The following is a 23,873-nucleotide window of genomic DNA, read 5'->3' as shown; positions in this document are numbered from 1 at the left end:
AGACCCTCATTTTTTGAAAGGAGTGGAATCAGAGTGTGACTACTCAGCAACTGTTCATATGCAGATAAATAATCAACTCTTTCTCAAAGTGAAATCCGATAAATTGCTGAGGTTCCAAAAGTCCTGATGTTAACAAATCATCATTTCTATTTCTAGAAACTCAGGAAGTTTTGTTTCTAGCAACACAGGATGTTTTGCAACTGTCCCACAGGTTGAAATAATCCAAAATTAATTAGATATTCTTCCTACACTTTACAGTCACACAAATAGGCACTTCATCCTGTTTTGCAGAGAGGTTTGTTGTGCCCACATTACCACCTCTTGGTTTTACTAGTTATAGCTTTGATCTGTGAGCATTTAGTCTTGTGATTCTAATCATCTAGATGCTACTTTTGATGAAAAGTATCAAACTTCCACTCCTTTCCCCTCCTTATGGAACAAAAGGTCACCACCTGTTTTACTTTTTAATCGCAGACATTTAACACCAATTCTATAAAACCAGCCATCTCACAATTCTCCTCAGCATGATTATTTCTAAGCTCTTTTGTTTGCTACCTAAACTCCTTAACTTTGATTCCTTATGTGCAACTTTATGTTCAGTTTTGCATTTAATGTGTGAGGGGTTATAATGCAGATACATTCATTGACTACATTAATTATTAATCACAGGATATAAAGCAATTGCTATATTACTCAACATAAATGCTTTTAATAACACTTTTGGCTGGATAGTTGGATTCTTGCATTTGCATCAGGCATTTTGATTACACATATATAACAAGAGCATATTTTGTAAAGAAAATCATGCACATCAACTAATCTGTAATGAATACATACAAGGAGAGGTAAAGTGGGTCAGTAAACTAAGGAGAAACTCACTGAAATGCATATAGAAAACTTGTTTTCTTCTTAATCTGGATTTTAGACCAACTTGAAATCATCTAAAAAAATTTCATAGCAATGGCAAAATCAGAATTTTTGCTTAAGTCCCTAAACTTTGCAGTTTCAGTTACACATCTCCCTGCTTATTCAAACAATTACTGCAGTTTAAAGCATCATCTCTCCTTTTTGGCTTTGCAGAACCCCCAAGGTTTATTAAGAAACTAGACTCCTCAAAACTTGTGAAACAGCATGATTCCACAACGTATGAATGCAAAATAGGTGGATCTCCAGAAATCAAAGTCACCTGGTACAAAGGTGAAACTGAAATCCATCCCAGTGAAAAATACAGAATGTCTTTTGTGGATTCAGTGGCAGTCATTGAAATGCACAACCTCAGTGTTGAAGACAGTGGTGACTACACTTGTGAAGCTCAGAATCCAGCGGGTAGTGCAAGCATCAGTACTACACTGAGAGTAAAAGGTCAGAATCTCAACTCTTTCCTTCCCTTTCTAACATTAAGGGTCCTCCTTTAGGAAAAGCTCTTAAATCCCACTTTCTCTTGTCAGAGGCCAAAACCTGCCTGAGTAGGTGGCAAATCTCTTGTCTGTTTTTGATCTCTGTGGCAGCTCTTTCTTATCTACTGTCTTTGCTATTTAGCATCAGAAGGGTTACTTTGATTTTCTGCCTTCTTTAATCTCTTTTGCTTAAATAACACAAACGATAACTCTTTTTTCTTTTTTCCAGCACCCCCCATTTTTACCAAGAAGCCCCATCCAGTTGAGACCTTGAAAGGGTCTGATATTCATCTGGAGTGTGAGCTTCAGGGCACTCCTCCATTCCAGATTTCATGGTATAAAGACAAACGAGAAATTCGGAGCAGCAAGAAGTATAAGGTCATGTCTGAGAACTACATAGCTAGTCTTCACATTCTCAGTGTGGATACTGCAGATGTTGGTGAATATCACTGTAAGGCTGTAAATGATGTGGGAAGTGACTCTTGTATTGGCTCTGTAACACTAAGAGGTTTGTACAAAGATTGGCATCTTCTTGGCATTTCTTTGTTCCTGAAATTCTTCTCCTGCTTTTCCGCTCCTGGCACGGTTCTTTACTGTTAAATATCTTCTCTTAAATAGCACCACCAACCTTTGTGAAGAAGCTGAGTGATCTCACTGTCGTAGTTGGGGAGTCGATTGAACTGCAGGCTACAGTACAAGGATCACAGCCCATTTCTGTTCTGTGGCTAAAAGACAAAGGGGAAATCATCAGAGAAAGTGATAATCTTTGGATCTCCTACTCAGAAAACATTGCAACTATGCAGATTGGAAATGCAGAACCAACCAATGCTGGGAAATACATTTGTCAGATAAAAAATGATGCTGGAGTTCAGGAATGCTTTGCTGTGCTGAAAGTGCTAGGTTGGTAGCATGAGATAAAAAACACAACATGTTTTAAGATGCTTTGAAATTTAAATTTTAATTGCAATAATACCTATTTTGTTGTTCTAAAAATTTTTCTGGCTTGCATTTCATTGCAGAACCTGCAGTCATTGTAGAGAAGCCAGGCCCAGTCAAAGTTACAGCTGGAGACTCTTGTACTCTGGAATGCACAGTAGATGGCACACCAGAGCTTACTGCTAGGTGGTTTAAGGATGGTAATGAGCTGTCCACTGACCATAAATATAAAATCAGTTTCTTCAACAAAGTATCTGGGCTTAAGATCCTCAATGCAACACTAGAAGACAGTGGAGAATATACTTTTGAGGTGAAAAACAGTGTTGGTAAAAGCAGCTGCACAGCTTCAGTGCACGTTTCAGGTTAGTTGGCTACTCTTTCTAAGTCACCTCTGATCCTTTAGTTCCTTTACAAAGCCTTCAGATAGCCAAGTGGTTGTTGTGATTGGCAACCAGAGTTGTATAATCTTAGGAGTACTTGGTATGCCACTTTGACAGGCACCAAGGATAGATGCCCACCTAAAATCTGAAGGGCAGGAATTATTGAACGGACTTGATTTCTTCAGCTTTAATCTACATGTTGTCTTGGACAACTGGTGTAATATTGTTGCTTGTGAAAAAGAATGGAAAAAACAAACTGTGTTCCTCAAAGATTATGGATGAAAATTCCAGCATATCCTTAACCATTAACTATTTTTCAAATACTTAGCTGTTTCAGAGTATATTGCCAAAGCAGATACAGCAAAAGGTCACTAATTTTATTCTGCACAGAGAACTTCCTGCATTTAAGAATGCTGTATGGTAATTTCTTTTTTTTATTTTGAAACAAATGCAGATCGTATTATACCTCCTTCTTTCACAAGAAAACTGAAAGAAACTTATGGTCAGCTGGGTTCTTCTGCTGTACTGGAGTGCAAAGTTTATGGGTCACCACCCATTCTCATTTCCTGGTTTCATGATGGACAAGAGATTACCAGTGGAGAGAAGTATCAGGCTACTCTTACAGACAATACCTGTTCTCTGAAAGTGAATGGACTTCAGGAGTCTGATATGGGAACTTATTTGTGCACAGCTACTAATGTAGCTGGGTCTGATGAATGCAGCGCATTTTTGAGTGTTATAGGTCAGTATCAGTAAGAAGCCAGAATCAGAGGGTTCAAATTTATTTTCAGAAAGATTTAATTTTTTCTTTGTTGAATATTTCTGAACACTGTGATCTTCAAAAGAAGTTCAAATGTACTTATTTTCTGTCTGTTTTATTTGTGTGCTTAGAACCACCATCTTTTGTGAAGAAACCTGAACCACTGGATGTTTTATCTGGGGCAAACATAACCTTTACTAGTATCGTAAAAGGTTCCCCTCCATTGGAAGTTAAATGGTTCAGAGGCAGTGTTGAGCTAGTACCAGGACCCAGATGCAATATCACCTTGCAAGATTCAGTTGCAGAACTGGAGCTGTTTGATGTACATCCACTTGAGAGTGGAGACTACACCTGCCAGGTCTCTAATGAGGCAGGGAAAATTTCTTGCACAACACATCTTTTTGTCAAAGGTTTGTCCAGACTACTGCTTCTTATGCTTCTTGAAGATGATATCTTGGCTTTATTTAATTTGTTTTCTTCCTGTTGTTCATTATAGAACCAGCCAAATTTGTGAAGAAGGTGAATGATTTAAATGTAGAGAAAGGGAAAAATTTAATCTTGGAGTGCACATATATGGGTACTCCACCGATTTCAGTGACATGGAAGAAAAATGGAGTGAAAATAATGCACTCTGAAAAGTGTAGCATCACCACTACAGACACATCTGCCATACTGGAAATCCCTAGCAGCAAACTAGAAGACCAGGGGCAATATTCTTGTCATATTGAAAATGATTCCGGGAAAGATACTTGTCATGGTACAATCACAATACTAGGTGCGTCAAGCCAGCAGCACTTCAACAAGTGTTGTTTGAACTACTAATGATCATCATGCAATATCTTTTTATGCTAATGGTGTGTCTTTGTCCTTCAGAACCACCTTACTTCATTACACCCTTGGAGCCAGTGCAGGTCACTGTTGGGGATTCTGCATCCTTACAGTGCCAGGTTGCTGGAACACCAGAAATGATTGTGTCATGGTACAAAGGCGATACAAAGCTAAGAGGAACTGCTACTGTGAAAATGCACTTTAGGAACCAAATTGCTACTCTGGTTTTCAGCCAGGTAGACAGTAGTGACAGTGGGGAGTACATCTGCAAAGTAGAAAACTCTGTTGGGGAGGCTTCTTCATCATCTTTGCTTACAGTTCAAGGTGAATATTTCAATTTTAAATATAGGGAAATGGCCTATTTTTCTTAAGTATGCTTTGCTATTTTGAAAAAAAGCAATTGCCTCTTCGTCGTAAAACACTTTACTGTTTCTTGATGTGTAAGGTACCCTGTGGTACTTTCTTCTACTAACAAAAGCCTATCAGTAAAGGTGATTGAAATGCAGCACTTACTGACCACAGCTCTTTTGCAGTGTTTCAAGCCTCTGTGTCTTCCATCCCTGTTCAGGATATTGCTTTGATTGTTTCCAATATTAGCAGTCCTGAGTCTCATTGGGTGTAAGATAAAAAAAAGAGACCTCTCTTCCTGCAACCATATGCATAGGGCTCTTTACAACAAGTTCAAAATAAATGATATGCTAAACAGTATTTTTAATTGGAAGTTATGAGCAAAAATCCACCAATACTCTACAGCATATTAGTCAGTGATTATTGATGAGTACAGCAAGAGGTGCGTGTCTTCTGGAAGACTTCACTGTACAATCCTTGTTCTCTTACAGAGCGTAAACTTCCTCCTTCTTTTACACGAAAATTAAGAGACATTCATGAAACTGTTGGCTTACCAGTTGTGTTTGATTGTGGCATTGCTGGCTCAGAACCCATCGAAGTATCTTGGTTTAAAGATGGCGCACGTGTAAAAGAGGACTACAATGTTCACACGTCCTTTGTAGATAATGTAGCAACTCTCCAGATTTTGAAGACAGATAGGACTCTTATTGGGCAATACACCTGCACAGCTGTCAATGCTATTGGGACTGCTTCTTCTAGCGGCAGGCTTGTCCTTACAGGTTGGTGGGCTGTGAAATATTTAATGGAAATGTCTTAAAACTGAGTTTTCTTTATGTATGGATTTAATATTGTACAAGAGATTCTTATTTCACACAATTTTAAAGTAAATTGAGATTTTTAAGTGATGGCTTTTTATTTCTTTGACTCTTCAGAAGGGAAGACTCCTCCATTCTTTGACATCCCACTTACACCTGTGGATGGCATTATTGGAGAAAGTGCTGATTTTGAGTGTCACGTTTCTGGAACGCAGCCTATTAGAGTCACTTGGGCAAAAGATGACCAAGAAATTAGAACAGGAAAGAACTATCAGATCAGTTATGTAGACAACACAGCCCATCTGACCATCTTGAGAGTTGACAGGGGAGATTCTGGAAGTTATACATGCTATGCTAGCAATGAGGTTGGAAAGGACTCTTGCACAGCTCAACTGGCTGTTAAAGGTACTGAATAGATAATGCATTGTTTTTACATTTTTCTTCCTTCAGTTATAAAGAAATTTGGACTATTACTGCAAGATAACTTTGGGACAATTTTTGGGATGTAGCCTGAGAGTACCTATCTGGAGATATCTATGAATCTTTTATGGGAATTAGGAAGGGTCACTAACATCAACAGGAGGAGAAATAAAACATTTTCTTTGGCCTACTTTCTTAATAGGCTCTGCTCCATTTCATTCTTAAGAACTTGACAAAACTCTAGGGGTTATTTCAATGGTGTATGACTTAAATCAATGTAAGAGAATTTTTGTTCAAACAGGAAAACACAGTGACAATGACTGTAAGAGCAAGTCTCCTGCTGTTTATTGTAGCATAATTTCACTTTAAAAATATATCCAGTTTAAATGAGAGTAAATATCAATTCCCCAATGTTCAATTTTTTCTTGAAGCATTGTCTTTAGGATTTTTCATCTCAAGATAGATTCATGGAATTTATGTTCTTTTTACAGAACGAAAAACTCCTCCTACTTTTACTAAGAAACTGTCTGAAGCAGTAGAAGAAACAGAAGGGAATGAACTTAAACTTGAGGGTCGTGTTTCTGGTTCTCAGCCTTTGACTGTTGCTTGGTATAAAAATAATCAGGAAGTCCATTCAAGCGCTCACTGTGAATTATCTTTCAAAAACAATGCTTTGCTTTTACATATCAAGACTGTAGAGCAATCAGATGCTGGTTTATACACCTGTAAAGTGTCCAATGAAGCAGGAAGCGTGTTGAGTACATCTTCTGTTGTTATCAGAGGTTGGTTGAAGTCTTGTTTTTCTTTGCTTCCTGCTTAAAAAACAATTTCTTTGTTTTATTTAGCTGCAAGTATATAGCATCTCTCTTATGAGCTGGCTTTACTTACCTTAACAGCAGTGATTTGTCCAGAGATTCACATAAACCACAAAGTCAACAATTTCTTTTATATTTGTGATTTTTTTTTTCAAGGAAAAACTTCTTTTCCAGTATTTGCTGTGACTGATTTAAAGTGAACATTGAAATCTTTGTGAAATTTCTGTTAATTTTTAATCATTCTCCTTCAGTGGAGTAACGGGGTTTGTGCAATGAAATCTAAGCTTAGGCAGTTGACACTGCATTTTTGGTAGCATGACACTTCGTCATAATAGTCTTGCAGGAAATTGCAGGTTTATTTCTTTAAAGATTTTTATATAGTTTTGCAACCTAGTCATGCTTTTGTTCTCATACTATTTTTTGCATGTAAAGATTCTTGCTGAGAGGATAAATATATTTCTTGCATGATTATATAGCAAATATGCTGTCATGCTCTCTTGATATTTATTCCATTTTATAACATTATGATTGACATTCTCAGACTTCTGTTTATCATCCTCCATTCCTTGCCATTGCCTCCTTAGTAATCACATGCATCTCTCTCTTATATTCTTGATCATTCTTTCCTGAGTATTCACTCAAGCATTTTGATATTCCAGAACCCAAAAAGCCTCCAGTTTTTGACCAGCCTCTTCAGCCAGCAGCAGCAGAGGAAGGTGAAACCCTACAGCTTAGCTGTCATGTCCAGGGATCGCAGCCAATCCGGATCCAGTGGCTGAAGGCAGGAAGAGAAATAAGAGCCTCAGACAAATGCAACTTCAGCTTTGCTAATGGAGTAGCTCTTCTAGAACTTGCTGCAGTTACCAAATCAGATTCAGGAGAATATGTATGCAAAGCTTCAAATGCAGCTGGCACTGATACTTGCAAATCTAAAGTGACAGTCAAAGGTACAGTGACATGGAGAAAATAAGGCATATGACAAAAATGTCAACCAAAACGCTATCCCACCTTTTTTTTCTGTGGAACAAAAAAGTTAATAATCTGATAACAAACAATTATTTACTTTTAGTAAAAAAAGTAAATAGAATCTGGTAAAACAGAGTATTTAACAATAATTTATATATCAATAGTGACATAAATGCTGAAAGATCAATGTCAAATCAATAGCACATTCCTACCAAAGAGATTAAAAAATTATTTTCTATCTAAACACGAAATTTACAAAAAATGCAAGCTAAATGGGTGAAATTACTTGGACATGCATGTTTTATGGAAAGCATGTCAAAAGTGGTGTTTATTAAAGGAAAATACAGAAGGAATTTGAGCATGTGGCCTTAGAGGCTAATTTTTTTAAGACTATTACAGATCTAAGACATTTTGACCTTTTAGCTGTATGCACAACTCTTTTTCACTACATGGTTAGCCACTAGGCTAAGTCAAAGAAAACCAGGAGAATTTAACAGATTACTGGTGAAAAACTGCAAGTAGCTCTTAGGGCATAATATCCAGAAATAGAATGAAAAGAGAAGACCTCACAAAAAAAACTTACGCATTTTAGAAAATGAGGCTTTCTAATTGCATATCTATCTATGGATTTGCATCCATGGAGAGTATAAATGGCCTGACTGAACAGCACAGTATGGTCCAATGTGGAGAGTTTAATCTGGAAAGTAAACTGCAAGTTGGTTAAAACAATATGAAAATATTTTGCATTTTTACCTCTTGCATAGTATTTCGTTCCATCTCAGGAATTAATTCCTTTTTTACAATTCCTTCAGAAACATCATCACCTATGAACATTAACTGTTACATGAAGCCATCTGCTATAACTCTCTGACTCTGTTTTTTTTAGAAAAACCGGCAGCTGCTCCAGCAGCTAAGAAAGCAGAAGTGGAAGGCAAACTTTATTTTGTGTCAGAGCCTCAGAGTATCAAAGTCATGGAAAGTAAGAACTCTTTTCAAAACAGTACAATGCCTACACCTTTTGTTTGAGATGATGTCCCTCTGTCATAAACAACTGGAAAGACTTAGCTTCCTCATTTGCATCTTTCTGCAGAGACCGTTGCAACATTTATTGCAAAAGTTGGAGGAGATCCGATTCCAAATGTTAAGTGGATGAAGGGAAAATGGAGGCAACTCAACCAGGGAGGCCGCATTATAATACAGCAGAGAGGAGATGAAGCCAAACTAGAAATAAAGGACACAATAAAAACTGACTCTGGCATGTACAAATGTGTTGCTTATAACCAACATGGTGAAATTGAGAGGAGTGTAAACCTGCAAGTTGAAGAAAGAAAGACAGAAGTTGTTGAAGGGGATCTCAGGGCAAAGCTAAAAAGGTATATTGAAAGTTTTTATGGATTAATTTGCTATCAACACAGAAGAAAATTTTTTTATTATACATCTCAGAACAAGATATAATTTTTTAAAAATCTTTAAATAGGAATTACTGTACTAAAAATAAAAGCACCTGACTAGACTAAACTAAAGGATTCTACCGCACAGAACAGCTCTGAGATGATTCAATATTTCATTAAACAGCTTTCTGGGAATGAAATGCTGCGTAGTTAACTTCTGTTATTGATTTGAATAGCACTCCAACAAAAACAAAAGAAGAGGAAGAGCAACCTATTGATATCTTGGAACTTCTCAAAAATGTAGACCCCAAAGAATATGAGAAATATGCTCGCATGTATGGAATTACAGATTTCCGTGGCCTCCTGCAAGCCTTTGAGTTACTAAAGCAAACCCAAGCAGAAGAAAGCCACAGATTGGTAAGATACAGTGTGACTGCTGCATTAGTTCTCTTAGGAGTAATATGTTGAAGAGACGTGTGTCCACACTCTGAAGCTCTGAAGTTATGATGTGTGGAGAAATTTCTGGTTCCTCTTTAGGTCTTTTACTGGCAGTTCTCAATTTCTTGCATGCTCTAATCCAAGAAGAAAAAATTGGCCTTCTGGCTAAGTAGGTTCTGTCTTCATAACTTGACTGCAATTGTTAGAATGGGAAGATTTCCTGGTTACAGTACAGTTACATAAAATTTGATGTAGGAATGAATTCTGTGTTGTATAAACATGACAGCTTGACATTTAGTATCCTTTAATCTTTGAGTATATTCTGCATTTTTATAGGAAATTGAGCTCACAGAGAAAGCTCAAAGGGAAGATCAGGAATTTGATGAACTTGTAGCTTTTATTCAGCAACGACTCACACAAACAGAGGTAAAACATTTTTGGACTGATTTATGAAATATTCAAACCTATAACAGGGAACCTGAAATTAACTTAAACTAATATTTTCCAGCCTATTACTCTGATCAAAGACATTGAAAATCAGACAGTTTTAGCAGATGAGGATGCTATCTTTGAATGTGAGATTAAGATTAACTATCCAGAAATTAAACTGTCATGGTACAAGGGAACACAGAAACTGGACTCCAATGACAAATATGAAATTAGAATTGAAGGTGATCGCCACATACTGAGAATTAGAAATTGCCAGCCTGAAGATCAAGGAAATTTCAGAATAGTGTGTGGACCACATATTGCCAGTGCCAAGCTAACTGTGATTGGTAAGTCTGCTTCTGCAGTATATATTTGAATTAGTTTACACTGTATTTATTCCACTCTCTGATCTCTGTTAAAATGTATGTTTTAACATGCTAATAGAACCTGCAGTTGAGCGGCATCTTCATGACACTACTTTCAAGGAAGGAAAAACATGCACACTGACTTGTCAGTTCTCTATCCCAAATGCCAAGTCTCAGTGGTATAGAAATGGGAGACCCATTAAGATAGGAGGGAGATATTCAACACAAGTCTCTGACAAAGTGCACAAACTCATCATCAAGGATGTTAGAACGGAAGACGAGGGACAGTATACCTGCAAGCTTGACAGTCTAGAAACAACAGCAGATCTGGCCATTGAAGGTTTGTAGATATAGAATCTCTTTCTTACAATAGTGACAATTTCTGGAGGTTTCATTAGCAGAACAAATGAAAATAAAAAGAATTTCTGAAAGACAGATTCAAAACTTGGAAACAAACTAAATAAGAAATTTTACTGTCCTTTCTCTTTGAACAACACAGGACATACTTGTGTAATTCAATTAAGCATGTTCTTCACTAAACCGTGATTAATGGCCCATAGCCCACAAGCAATCTGAGTTGTACTAGCTTCTATTTTCTTTGGAACTCTTATATTTTCCTTGGACTTTTTCTTAATTATTCTCTATCTTTAGTTTCCCTAATGGCTGCTCTTACAAAATGTATCGGCACAGCAATCTTGTTATAGTTGAACTCTTACATCTTCTAATCTTCATTCTTATCTTCGTAGAAGATGGAATCATTTTTTCTTACTCTACTTTTTAAAGATCTATTGCTATTATCTCATTAAAATTTAGCTATTTTGATGACAACAATGAGAAGTATTCAGATACACTAAATGCAGTGGTGGTGCCTAACAATTGACATATTTTCTCTTTCTAAAAACAGCGGAACCAATTCAGTTCACCAAGAGCATACAGAACATTGTTGTGAGTGAACACCAGTCTGCAACCTTCGAGTGCGAGGTGTCTTTTGATGATGCAGTTGTGACATGGTATAAAGGCCCCACTGAACTGAGAGAGAGTCCCAAGTACAGCTTCAGAAGTGAAGGTCGTTGCCATTATATGACTATCCACAACGTTAATGCAGAAGATGAAGGTAAAAATGCAGAAACAATTGTGCTGGTGCCATTTTTTACCTGTTTCTTTTTTGTCTGGTTTTAAATTATAAAAGAATATAAATATGAACATTCTTGGCTGCTGCAGGTGTTTATTCTGTAATTGCTCGTCTTGAACCAAGAGGAGAAGCAAGAAGCACTGCAGAGCTCTATCTTGTAACCAAAGGTTAGCAAATTTTCTAAATAAATTTGTGATCATAACCATGTACAAATTTATTTGTTTGAAACATGATTCCGGAAAAATCAATAGTCCTAAAAGAAATCTAATATTCCTTTGCAGAAATCAAACTGGAGTTGAAGCCACCAGGTAAAGTCCTCAAGCAAGACTGGCATAAGATCTTGTCAATACTCTGCCATAAAATTAAAGCATTGCTCTGCTTTTTTATTATTTTCAAATCTTTTTTTCCTGGTTAGAGTAAGTATAAACTACATGCTGAAAAAGTATTCCTCATCCACAGACATGTGGAACTATTATTCTCATGAGTAGTGGCAATGAATACTGAAACAAATCCATAATCAGTGACATTAATAGGGACCCTATTTTTTACGACATGGAATGCCCCATTCTCTAAAACACACAAGTTATTTTTTTAACTGCTAAGGAATAGAACAATTAAGATGTAGCAATTAATAGATAGGATCTCCTCTGTGCAACTGAGAAAAATAACCAATGAGACAAAATAGGTAAAAATCACCTCCTTATGATATACAGTGATTTTCTTTTTTGAATGTTCTTAAGAGCCTTGTCCAAATGTTGCAAGAATTATTTAGAAACAATACATAACATTGTATGGGCTGGTTGAACTGAAAGGTTAATACAATTAGTTTTCTATCAATTGGCTAGCTTATGCTTGAGGAGCAAGCTACAATCCTTGTTTGTTACAAAAAGAAAGACTAAACCACCATCAACTACCAACCTTGAGGAGAGCACCTTGATTTTTTTAATTAGTAGTATTTATTAAGTCAATTAAACATTTTGATTTTCTAGATGTTCCTGATGCCAAGGTTGCAGTTCCACCTCAGAAACCAGCTGAAGGTAGGGTAACAAACCATACTTGTTCTGTATCTGCCCTGAACCAGAAGACCAGTGGGAACCTCAGAGAAAAATCTTAGCTCAGCCATAAGATCTAGTTAATTGTCCCTGTGAGCAAGACTTGACTTGGATAGGCTTCTTTGCTGTGTGGAAGGCAAAAACTCTACACAGGCAGTGGAAGGATTTAATTTAACTCTCTTAAAAAGAGAATTTTAAAAAAATTTCTATTTAAAAGAGAATTTTAATTCTCTTAAAAAGAGAATATTTTTCATCATGTTTTCCTATCGGTCTGTTGTTCATTTCACCTTCCTTTTATTTCCATCTTCCTCTCTGACAATTTTTTTTAATTTTCATCTCTTCTTTTCTGCCACAAAATTATCTTTTAAACAAGCTGTCTGAATTACTGACTTTTAAAAATATTCTTTTAATTGGATTGGATTCTTTACATTGTATATTTTTACATTGGATTTCATGTTTATGGGCAATGGTCTCCCCCCAGGCTGGTTTTGGACTACAGGATACAGACAATATTTATACTTCTGTTACATCCAGTAGTTTACTCTAAACGTCAGCAATTTGAACTTCTTGGGTTTTTTTGCAGGATAATTTGGTAAATGCTTGCAGTGGCAGCAGGAAGGGAAAGATTTGATATTTAGATGAAGTACAATCAGCGAAGATAGGAGAGTAATGGCAGCAATAAAAATAAAGCTGAAGATATTCAGGGTTCAAAAAAGTAGACTGGGGATTCCCACTCAAATTATGTTTACTCAGCTGCTGTAAACTCTCAGAATAAGCACTATGTTTGCTTTTATTCTGCAGCTGCAATAAAATAATATAATCCATTTTACCAAACCAGGATTTTTTTTCATTTACAAGGAAATATCAAACTTAAATTTTGTTCTAAATATTTCATTTTTCCTACAAGCTGCCCCTATTCCCATTCTTCTGCCTCTTGTTCCACCTCCAGAGGAGAAAAAGCCAGGTAAAAGTCCTTACAGTATTTGAATACTATATTCATGCTTCATTATGACAGTTGATTTTTTTTTTTATTTTTGTTTGTTTGGCTTTTTAGGGATTCTTAAGGTTTTTTAATTCAAATTTTAAAATCTATTATTTTTAAGCAGAGAAAAAGGTTCCATTAAAGAAAGTCCCCCAAAAGGTGGTTAAAAAAGCTCCTGAAGAAGTCCGGCCACCTAAAGGTAACTTTTTCCCTTTGTAAACTTTTTTTAAAAGAGTAAAATTACCTTGTGGAAACAAGGTGCTTTGTTTTGAAATAACTTCAATCTATCACAATTGTTTGATTTCTGGCTTTATGTTAAAAAAACACATTTAAAACCCAAACTGATTGTGACCGCCTAAAAAATAGTCCCTTCTTTAAGCCATCCATGAGGGTGAAATACTTTCACTAAAAGTGAACATCCAATATGCCTTGCAAATTCCACACTATGATACCAATAATCAATTTATTTATTTTAAGTTCCTGAGGTGCTACCAGAGAAGCCCAAAGAGGTCAAAATAACATCCATGGCAAGGAGAGAAGAGATACACGAAGAAAAGAAAATACATGAAATGCCCAAAGAAGTTTACGAAGAATGGGAAGAAGATTATGGTGAAGACCATGACTATTATGTCAAGGAAGAGGGCTATGATGAAGGGGAAGAGGAATGGGAAGAAGCTTATGAGAAAAAAGAAGTGACTTACGAAGAAAAAAGAATAATTCATGAAGAAGGTATTTGAATTATCATGTCATTTTATTTCATCTCTTTTCTCATATTTATTTTTAAGGCCCCAACATTTTGAATGAGGCAACATTTTGTTTTGTTTTGTTTTTGCTAAAATATTTGGAACGATAATATGCTGACAAATTTTAAGTGGCACTTGATGATAACACAAGATATCACAAGGTATGGATGGAGATAGGAATTGATACATTAGAAATTCATTGCCAATTAACTTTGCAGGTCTTTGAAATCTAACATGAGTTATAGTTAGTGGTAAGGATGTGTGTAGTTTTTAGTTTTTTGGCTATTTCTTCTATCATTTTCCTGTGCTCTTGATACACTTAAATGTTTATTGATTGATGTTAATGGGTATATTTTGCAGTTTCTTGCATGTTATATCTGTCTTGGGGATTAGTAACATGTATGCCTCTAGGAACAAAATTTCGCTCTGATAAGAAAAATTAAACTTGGAGATAAGCAAAACATTTTACTTCAACAATTGGATCTCCAAAACTCTCTGTGTGTTTTTAAAATTCATAAAACTATAATGGTATAACTAATATGTTTCTGTCTACAGAGCCTTTAGACAACATATTTTTTATCATTAAGTGATGTTATTTTTTTTTAAGTGACTGAAGTTCCTAAAAAACCTGTGCCTGAGCGAAAACCACCAGCCATTATAGCTGAAAAGAAGGAAAAGAAGGAAGTAACAGTTCAAAAAGGTATGACTTCCCCACAAAACTAACAGGAACAGATTAAGTTATGCAATTGAAGATCTCTCATGCATCTCCTTCAAGCTGAATTGTGCTGGTTATTCACATTTTCTTGAAAAAATGAAAATTCTCTTTATGTTGGACAGTGAGATGTGCAAGGGTCATGGCAACTCTCCTCTCCTACCTCATATTTCTGAGCTCTCTGCTCAAAGGTGGTTGAATCAAAACAAGAATTGATGGTAAAATCAAACTGAGCTTCAGTTATCCTTCCTTCTCCCTGTATATTAGCCTTGGGCATGGGTGTAACTTTTAAGAAATTAAATGCTGCCTCTCTGGGAAGCATTTGCCACTTGGATCACTGCATATCTCTCAGGGCAGAGTGGGCCTCACTGCCATCACTGTTCACCACCATTAAACAACGCTCTGAACAGAGCCCAGGTTTATAGTGTCCTGAACAAAAAAACCCCAGCCAGTTCTATCTGGTTTTTATCCAAAAAACAATTTGCAAGATTACTTGAACAATAAATCTATCTGAATTACTTGCAGTTGTCAAGAAACCTGTCGATGAAAAAGTGGAGGTAACCACTCAGAGGGTTGCAGAAGAAAAAGTCAAAAGGGCTGAGGGTAAATACTGTTATCTTAATGTCACCTTTCTGTGAAAGTTGTGCCTTTTGTTACTTAGCTGATCTGCATATGCTTTGTCTTTACTTAACATGGTCTGATCAATTTTTCAGTCTTTGAAACATCTAACAAAAGCTTCTGCTGAATTCTTTAAAAAGAAGATTAAAAGATTTTTAGGGGAAAATACTAAATGCTAATATTAACTACCAATGCTTTAAGAAAGAAAGCGTGTTTAATATTGCACTAGGTGAAATACTGTGTTTCATACTAAGCTGAAGATGTGAATCCCTATCTTTCTCAGCTTTCCATTTTGACCCATCTATCAAGATGCTTTGATTAATTCTTTGGTTATAAAATAAATATGCTCCTTTATTCTCTTGGTAACTACTTCCTTTTGTGTAGCATTTCCCATTCTGAAGCAGGATTCTGTCAGCTGCAATTCAATAAGTATCAGGAAATGACCTGTGTGTTAAATGCCCTGAATGCCTTTAGAACATAGCAATAAAAAGAAACAAACACATTCCTTACGTTGCTTTATGTGATTCTAAGAAGCCTGACTTAGCTGATGAGTTAGATTGTTTGCCGTGTTTGTTGTATTTTCAACATCATTGATAGATTACTGTAGACTTATTTTGATCTCTTTGCTAAATGTTTGACTGAGTAACAAAATTCTAACACCAACAGTTACCAAGAAAGTTCTGCCACCAAAACCTACACCAGTGGTCGTTGAGGAAAAAGTTATGAAAAAGGAAGGTACAGACCAGCATCTTTGAATTGCAGTTTACACTTTTTTTCAGCACTCAATGTGTTTCTGTGCTTTTTGGGAATATGTGGGCCTGTGTGTATGTGTGTGGATCCATAGTAGTAGTCATGCTGTGACTGCTCTCAGTGTTTAATTAGTATGTCTGCCACGCTTTTGTTTTTTATAAAGTCTGTTTTTAACATATTTGTGGATAGCCTTTTGGTTCTTGTTTAAAGAGCCTACATTCACACTGCAGTGTGACTTAGCTTTTTCTTCATCTAGTCTGCTTGCTGGCCTATCCTTACATAATAAATATAACTATGTCCTCATGCCCAAAAATATCTTTGAAGAACAACATTTAGAATTCTTCTGATGTACTATTTCCAAAAGCCTGTGCATGCACTTTGTTTCAAATGTTTGGGTTAAAGGTGTCTGTGTCTTTAGTCTTTAACAAATACTAAATATTATACTTGTGTGCTTATTCTTTGTTCAGTATTTTACAATATGAAAACTGACTGTCTAAATATGTCTAAGACTTTAATGTGCAATATGAATATAGACCTGATAAAAACTCACATGCTGACTACCACTAATGTGGATCTAGAATATTAAATACTAAAACAAAATCCTATCTTTAAAGTACCAACCGTAGAAACATGGACTGTTTCAGAAGAAAAGATGTCAGTTTCTGTCCACAGAGAAGAAGAGTATTCATATGATGTTACAGGTATGTACAAAACCAAAAGTCTATGTATCCAAATCAAAACAATCTATCAATCCTACTATATTTTCTTTTGATCTATTTTTATGTGTGTCAAATTACATATTTAGACATATTGTGCATTTGTCTTTCAGTATGCCTTGCTTTTTTTGTCCACTGTGTTATGTAGCTTTAGTATTATTTAGCTTAATAGATGGAAATATTTCAACTATTTTATCTTACTATTATTTAAATACTTTTCTTTGAAGAGCCAACAGAGCATGAGAAAACAGTTGAAGAAAGATTCTTTGAAGCTGTTTACCCAATTGAAGGTAGTTTGATTATTGATGGGAGTCTAATAAATATTTGTCTGCTTGTTTGTTTTAATTTGACTCAAAATTCAGTATGCTGTTAATTTTCTGGATTAAATTTTTTACATATTAATATATATGTTTCAGTGATGATTGTGTTGTGTACACACATAATAACTTCTTGAAGTTTTTCAGATTTACTATGGATATTTCCTATCTCAACATTAAATATCTTTAAAATTCCTATTGTAGCACATAGAGACATTGAGGAAGAGGAAGAAGTTGTTTCTACGGAACTGGAGATCTCTCACGTTGAAGGTGAATGTCTTTGCATCAACATCTGCTCTGTTTTTCTGAACTTTCACATTATCTGTCTGTAACACTGTTTACCAAAGGATAGCATATCAGAACTGAGATCTTTCAATTTCTCTAAGGCTCTGCTGTCAAAGCTTCAAGCCTTATTGCATTCTTATCTTATTCCTCTTCATGACTTTAAACAATTCCTTTAATAGTTTTTTGTGAGATGGGTTTGTTATATCTGTTTGATAAAACAGGTTAGTTTTTGACACTTATTGTTTGCTTATACACCATGTAAAGAGTAGCCAGCTGTGGTTTACCAATTATTTTAGCTGTCTCCTAAATGATCCCCTATCTTTTAAAGTGCCTGAGATACCAAAGAGGCATGTTCCAGAAGAAAGAAAGCCTGTTCCTGTGCCTAAAGCAGAAGCTCCACCAGCTAAAGGTACTTCTACTGCTCTAGTAAAAAAGAAAGAAGCGAAGCCCAAAGAAATTTTCTTTCTTTGTATTATTTTTCATGTTTTCTTGCATATATTTAGGAATTTACTCTCTATGTGTCTTTGTTTTGCATATCTCCATATGCATTATTTGATTTTGCATTGTCTCCGTTGCACAATTTCAGTTTTTCAATTGTGCTATAAATTAGCTTACAGCTTGAATTTGTCTCAGCTTGGATCCTTCTCTTTCTTAACTATCTTGTGCTTATTATTTCTATTTAAGTTGTGTGGCTTTTTCAGGCAAGTGTAGAGTGTTTTTATTCAAGAGAGTAAAATGACAGGTGCTAGTGCAGTGATTTTAACATGGGACTTTTATACTGTATCATAATGTCTTTCCTGTACTGACCACATTTGTACACAAGAGGCTGTACATTGTGTTGTGTCAGTTGCAGCGCTCATCTCCTTGTCCAAGCACTGTCTTCATTGTATAAAACAATCTTGGATTATTCAAATCTGGATTAGTGTTCCAAAAACTAAAGATCTCTTACTTTAACAATGTTTTCCAAAGTGCCTGAAGCCCCTAAGAAACCTGTTCCAGAAAAGAAAGTTGCTGTTGCTAAAAAGGAGGTGGCTCCCCCAGCAAAAGGTACAGCATCTTTTGAATGTTGGCTTTAACCAGTTCTGTGCTATTGTCCCCTTTTCCTAATTTCTCTTATATTCTCAAACATATGATAAATGTAATCTTTGTGTGTTATGTGTGAATGTCTGTTCTCATCTAAGGCGTTCAAAAGCCTTAGAAGGATAGCCTAGATGAATTTTAATACCTTTACAGTTTTTGAAGGGCCTAGAAAAACTGTGCCTGAAGAAAAAGTACATGTTCCTTTTCCCAACACTTACTCAACAAGTGTGCACTAGTTGAGTTTTATTTTCCTGTTAGTCTGTATGTAAGCATGTTTGTGTTAGAATTTATATTTTATGTATAATTCTCTGTACATCCATGAGATGTTTTGAAACCTGGTAGTATATTTGAGCATCTCATTCTTCAGTTAAGAAATCAGTCTTAAAGTATTTGATAGTCTTCCAGCGACTGGTTTGATTTTGTTTTGTATCAAACATATGTTGCTCTTGTCATAGATCTTTCTATGTTAAGTGTATGAATGTGTTATGTGGTGTGTCTTGATATTCTTAGAAATGGAAGATGTCTATCTATTAATGAAATCTCGAATACTCCAATAAATCTTTGAAATTTAGAATTCAGTTATCTTATACTTTATGGTTTTTTAAGTGCCAGAAGTTCCTAAGAAAGCTCCCCCAGAGAAAAAGGTTGCTGTTCCAAAAAGAGAGGAAGCTCCATCACCTAAAGGTACACTTTAAAAAATAATGTTCTTTTCTTATTATCTTAAGCATCTTGTTTATGTCAAATTTTGGGTTTGAGTGCTAAGTTAATCTGGTTATACTGGTACTTCATCTACGTTAATGTGTATCTTTTGTGTCAGTTTTGTGTATAGGTGTGCTGTAGATTTATTCTTTAAAAACTTGCTAATTTAAGCTGATTATATTATAATTAAGATCTTTGAAGTGCCAGAAATACCTAAAAAAACAGCTCCAGAAGAAAAATTGCCATATGTTCCTAAAGTAGAAACTCCCCCTGCAAAAGGTACAATACAGCTCACTTTAATATCATTTATTGTAATCTTTAGAACATTGCATTTATCTTATTTTGGTCAACTGTCATGTTTGGTAAGCAAAACATATCCATGTGTAATCTTTCTCAACAACACATTTCACTTGCGTGATACATGTGTCAGTTTTTACTTCAAATGTTCTAAAACAAATGCTTTTTTTAAGTGCCTGCAGTTCCTAAGAAACCTGTCCCTAAAGAAAAAGTATCTCCTGCTGTTCCTAAAAAAATTGAGGCTCCTCCAGCTAAAGGTATGCTTTCCAGTAGAATAGAAGAATATGCTATTTCTCAGCTTCTGTCTATTAGTTCTGTGCTGTTATTAGTCATTGATTTGTGCTTCTCCTGTGAGTTTTGCTGCTCTGATTTACACAATGAATCATTACAGTATGTTGTATCTCGTCTGAAATACTTACATAGTATTCTTTCTAAATATTGAATCTCTGTTATATGTTATGTGCTCAGTACCCTTCTTTGGAAACCTAGATTTAGCATTTCAAAGCTTTGTTTCACAATGGAATTGGAAAAGCATACATTTAATATCATTATCTTCCAAAGTGCCTGAAGTGCAGAAGAAAGCCACTTTTGAAGAAAGAGTACTCATTACAGAAGAGAGAATATCTGTTGCCATTCCAGAGGAAATCCCATCACCTGAAGGTACACTATAAGCAGACAATAGTGAGAAACTTGCACTATGTCTGCAAGTCTGTTGTTCTAATATCAAGATCAAAATAACACCAAACGTTTTTTGATAGTTATCTTGTATAACTTTTGTGCTGAATTGCAGGCAGTTAAAAGCCTCCTAAAGTGGCATTTACAATTTCAGTCTTGAATGTCAGGATCCCACCACATTGACATGGAAACTCTGCTGAATACAATAATCTTCAGATGAGGGCCTCATAAATTTGCAGTAGCAAATTTATTTTAGATTTATTTTTAGACTCTACAAATTAGGGCTGTAATCATACATTTGTCATACTACCAAGCTTTCTGTAGCCCTCAAGACAAAATACTGCTTCCCTTCTCACCAGCTTTCAGTTCACATTCTCATATTCAGGGAAGATTGAGATCAGTTGTTTTAAGTTAGAATAATTCCACATAATATCTGCTTCAAGATAACTTCAAGAATGCTGAAACAGCATTTTGTCTGTTTTTATGTCTCATTAATAACTAACCAGTCAAGAAAATTTGCACTTTTTTTTAAAACCATAAATGAATTTTTAGAAGAAAACTTGGAACATGTCTATCTAAAATATGAACTTGCAAATGCACATCCATATGGATACATGCAGTGTTAATTTCTGTTTTTCTCCTGCAAATTAATCTTTTCTCCAAAACTAGTTGAGGTTTTCCCTGATACAGTCACCTTTGTAGATGAGTACATGCCAGGATTTCCTTTCAGTTCTTGACCTATCCATCTCATTTTTTCCTTTCCTCACTTTCACACAGCTGGATCAAGGAGAAACCTCTAATTCTTTGACTGTTGTTCCCCCACTTCAGCTGTTGTGATGGGGAAATTTAGGGAGCTGAGGCATTCTAATAAACTGACAGTTGACAAGTGAATGATATTAGATACAGCACACAATAGGGAACCTGGGACATGGACAAACCACATAATTTAGAACAAATCATACATATGCATATGGTGCACAGCACTTTCTGGATTGTATGCATATCTGTTATTGCCATCTAAAATTTCTAAGAATTGGACTTCATCTTCTCTATCCTTCAATCCTTCCCTCTCTCCATTTATCCATCCTCCAAAAATACTAAAACTAATAATTTTCCTTAAAGAACCAACAGTTGAGGAATGGTCTGAAGAAGAAAGAGAGGAAGTATCTATTTCCATCCACAGAGAAGAAATTTCTGAAGGTATGACAACAATTCAGGAACACTGGGCAAAAGCAAAAAAGTAATCCAAATAGACAGTTTGGATTAATATCTGCTTTATTTATAAGTAAAATAATTACTACTATATAAATATGTTTTGTAACTTACAAATTTTCATTTTAATTTCTATTGCTTGCTTTTGAAAAGTGGAGTAGCTAATCCTGTTTGAAAATAATAAGTTATCTCTTTGATAGTGAGATCTATCAAGACTTCTTTCTGTTTACAAAAATCCTCTGTTGGAAATTCCTCTTCCACCAGGTTGCTTGGATAAAGTACATGTTCTTCCAAATGCCATGATGCACTCGGGTTTCTCAGATAATTTCACTGTAAATAACTATATTGTTTCCACCTGTAAGTTTATTGGTGGTCACATAATGCTGTGAAGGACAGTAACACTGTCTGACTCAGTTTCTATGACTAATGACATCACAGATTTTTCCAGTGACATCTTTAGTCAAGGGATTTTCTCAGTATTTGGGAAAGAAGGTTTCTCAAAATGGATAAATTTCAACATTAGTGACTTAGTGGACAGAGGAATGGAGCATTTTCAAATTCCACACAAATACAAGATGAGAGCCCAGTCTCGCCGTTCCATTTAAGCTGCTTGGAGTGTTTCCATTGGCCTCAGTGGAAGCAGGATGGTTTAAATGTAGATTTTGTCATCCCAGAAGAATCTGTTAATAAAGCACACTGTTTATTTTTGTCTTACAAATATTTTGTTGCTTACCAGGCCATAAAGACAGTAATATATGTGAAATACTTAAGTATTTTTATATTTTACTCTTTTTAAAAGTGACTGAAGAAGAGTCTTACTACATAGAGGAGACAGTAACTGTTCCAAAAAGAGAGGAAGCCCCACCCAAAAAAGGTATCAGTTAATTTCACTACAACATATGAGTTGTTTCATCATTCTTAACATTATATTGCCACTACATGTTTATGTCCATTTATGGCATTTTTGTATGTGTTTGTGCTATAGTGATACTACTCCTCTATGTAAAACTATGTATTGTAATCTTTTAAAGTGCCTGAGAAGCACAGGAGAATTGTCCCTGAGCCAAAAGTCCCAGCTGCTCCAAAGGAAGCTCCAGGAGTTAAAGGTATAAACCACTTCCTCAGCTGGTTGATGTGTCTTCAAAGGGATTATGTTTGTCTTACTGTCTTGCTTGTACATGTTGACATAGGTGGTGTCCTCTCACAGTGATGAATGCTGTCTCAAATTCCACCTTGTACTTTGAAAATTCTTGTTTGTGTTAACTCAGTAAAACACATTGTGTAGTAGGCAATTGCAAATATTACACTTTAATATTCTTTCTCATCTTCCTTCTCATCTTGCTCATTTTTCTGAAGTTCCTGAAGTTCATAAGAAGGCAGTTCCTAAAGAGAAAGTGCCTGTTCCTGTGTCCAAAAAAATGGTGGCTCCACCAGCAAAAGGTATATCAGTGTTTGTTTCTGTAGCAAAAAAAGAAAAAAGCTTTTTTGCTACATTCCATTTTTAACATATATGCCTTGGCTGGGGATTGTACTGTTGATGCAACATAGATCTCTGGTATCAAATTTCTTCAACATTAAACATGTTTTTATGTCTGTTTGTCTACAATGACACCTGTGACCTGTGCTGTCTTGATGAGATTTATATGTTACTTCATGTTATTTATATGTTATTTCATCTTCTATCTTATACCTGTTGATGAAATCAAACAAATTTTCTAAAGTTACACAATCTTTTTTAAGAACCTGAAGAAGCATTGGTGCCCACTTTTGAGGCAGAATTTGAAGAACCTCCAACAACCAAAGGTAAACAGATTATTACCATGGAGATTTTTTAGTTAGGTCTTGCAGTATTTGTGTTTAGGCAATTTACTTAAATACAGTTTTGTTTGTTAGTATCTATAACCTTTGTAGGGATCTCCCCTTTCTTTTGACTCTACTGTGCTATGGATGCAAAGGATGCTCTTCAGCAGTGTCTTATTTCTGTTGCTTTACTTAGCACTTTTTTTAAACAATCAGAATAAGTGAAAGAAACATATATCTGCATTTCAAATATTGTAATTAAATATCCCTGCACATTATTTTTAAGTGACTGAAGTGCACAGGAAAATTATCACAGAAGAAAAAGTTGCAGTCGCTAAAAAAGAAGTGGCTCCACCAAAGAAAGGTACATAAATTTTCAGTTACACTAGAGAAGTCTTGTCTCAGAATAGTGGTTTGTGTTTATGTCTAGTTATCTAACACAGACTCTAATGTTCAGTGTTTCCTGTCTTTTTTCTTTTTTTACTTGAAGAAATGTCAAGTCTCTGATTTGTGTT

The 23,873-nt window shown here is 35.5% G+C and overlaps 1 protein-coding gene across 1 annotated transcript in view; it reads left to right on the top strand.

The window, feature by feature from the left end:
- Positions 1-23,873, top strand: part of TTN (titin) — a 238,349-nt gene that overhangs the window by 75,865 nt on the left and 138,611 nt on the right. The window contains 42 exon segments of the mRNA XM_031058521.1: positions 1,081-1,362; positions 1,627-1,905; positions 2,016-2,297; positions 2,417-2,695; positions 3,168-3,455; positions 3,605-3,883; positions 3,970-4,248; positions 4,347-4,625; positions 5,141-5,428; positions 5,582-5,869; positions 6,376-6,666; positions 7,359-7,646; positions 8,552-8,644; positions 8,756-9,038; positions 9,293-9,473; positions 9,831-9,920; positions 10,003-10,270; positions 10,368-10,628; positions 11,193-11,402; positions 11,510-11,587; positions 11,702-11,728; positions 12,410-12,457; positions 13,380-13,436; positions 13,576-13,653; positions 13,932-14,183; positions 14,805-14,897; positions 15,435-15,512; positions 16,194-16,262; positions 16,892-16,978; positions 17,221-17,283; positions 17,515-17,580; positions 17,924-18,004; positions 18,565-18,642; positions 19,282-19,359; positions 19,845-19,928; positions 20,233-20,331; positions 21,469-21,546; positions 22,358-22,432; positions 22,590-22,664; positions 22,915-22,998; positions 23,299-23,361; positions 23,645-23,722. Coding sequence (XP_030914381.1) covers positions 1,081-1,362; positions 1,627-1,905; positions 2,016-2,297; positions 2,417-2,695; positions 3,168-3,455; positions 3,605-3,883; positions 3,970-4,248; positions 4,347-4,625; positions 5,141-5,428; positions 5,582-5,869; positions 6,376-6,666; positions 7,359-7,646; positions 8,552-8,644; positions 8,756-9,038; positions 9,293-9,473; positions 9,831-9,920; positions 10,003-10,270; positions 10,368-10,628; positions 11,193-11,402; positions 11,510-11,587; positions 11,702-11,728; positions 12,410-12,457; positions 13,380-13,436; positions 13,576-13,653; positions 13,932-14,183; positions 14,805-14,897; positions 15,435-15,512; positions 16,194-16,262; positions 16,892-16,978; positions 17,221-17,283; positions 17,515-17,580; positions 17,924-18,004; positions 18,565-18,642; positions 19,282-19,359; positions 19,845-19,928; positions 20,233-20,331; positions 21,469-21,546; positions 22,358-22,432; positions 22,590-22,664; positions 22,915-22,998; positions 23,299-23,361; positions 23,645-23,722 — 6,657 coding nt within the window.

The sequence above is a fragment of the Geospiza fortis genome, unplaced genomic scaffold (genome assembly GCF_000277835.1).
Source record: "Geospiza fortis unplaced genomic scaffold, GeoFor_1.0 scaffold112, whole genome shotgun sequence".
Taxonomy (NCBI): Eukaryota; Metazoa; Chordata; class Aves; order Passeriformes; family Thraupidae; genus Geospiza; species Geospiza fortis.
This window is presented reverse-complemented; position numbering and strand designations above follow the sequence as displayed.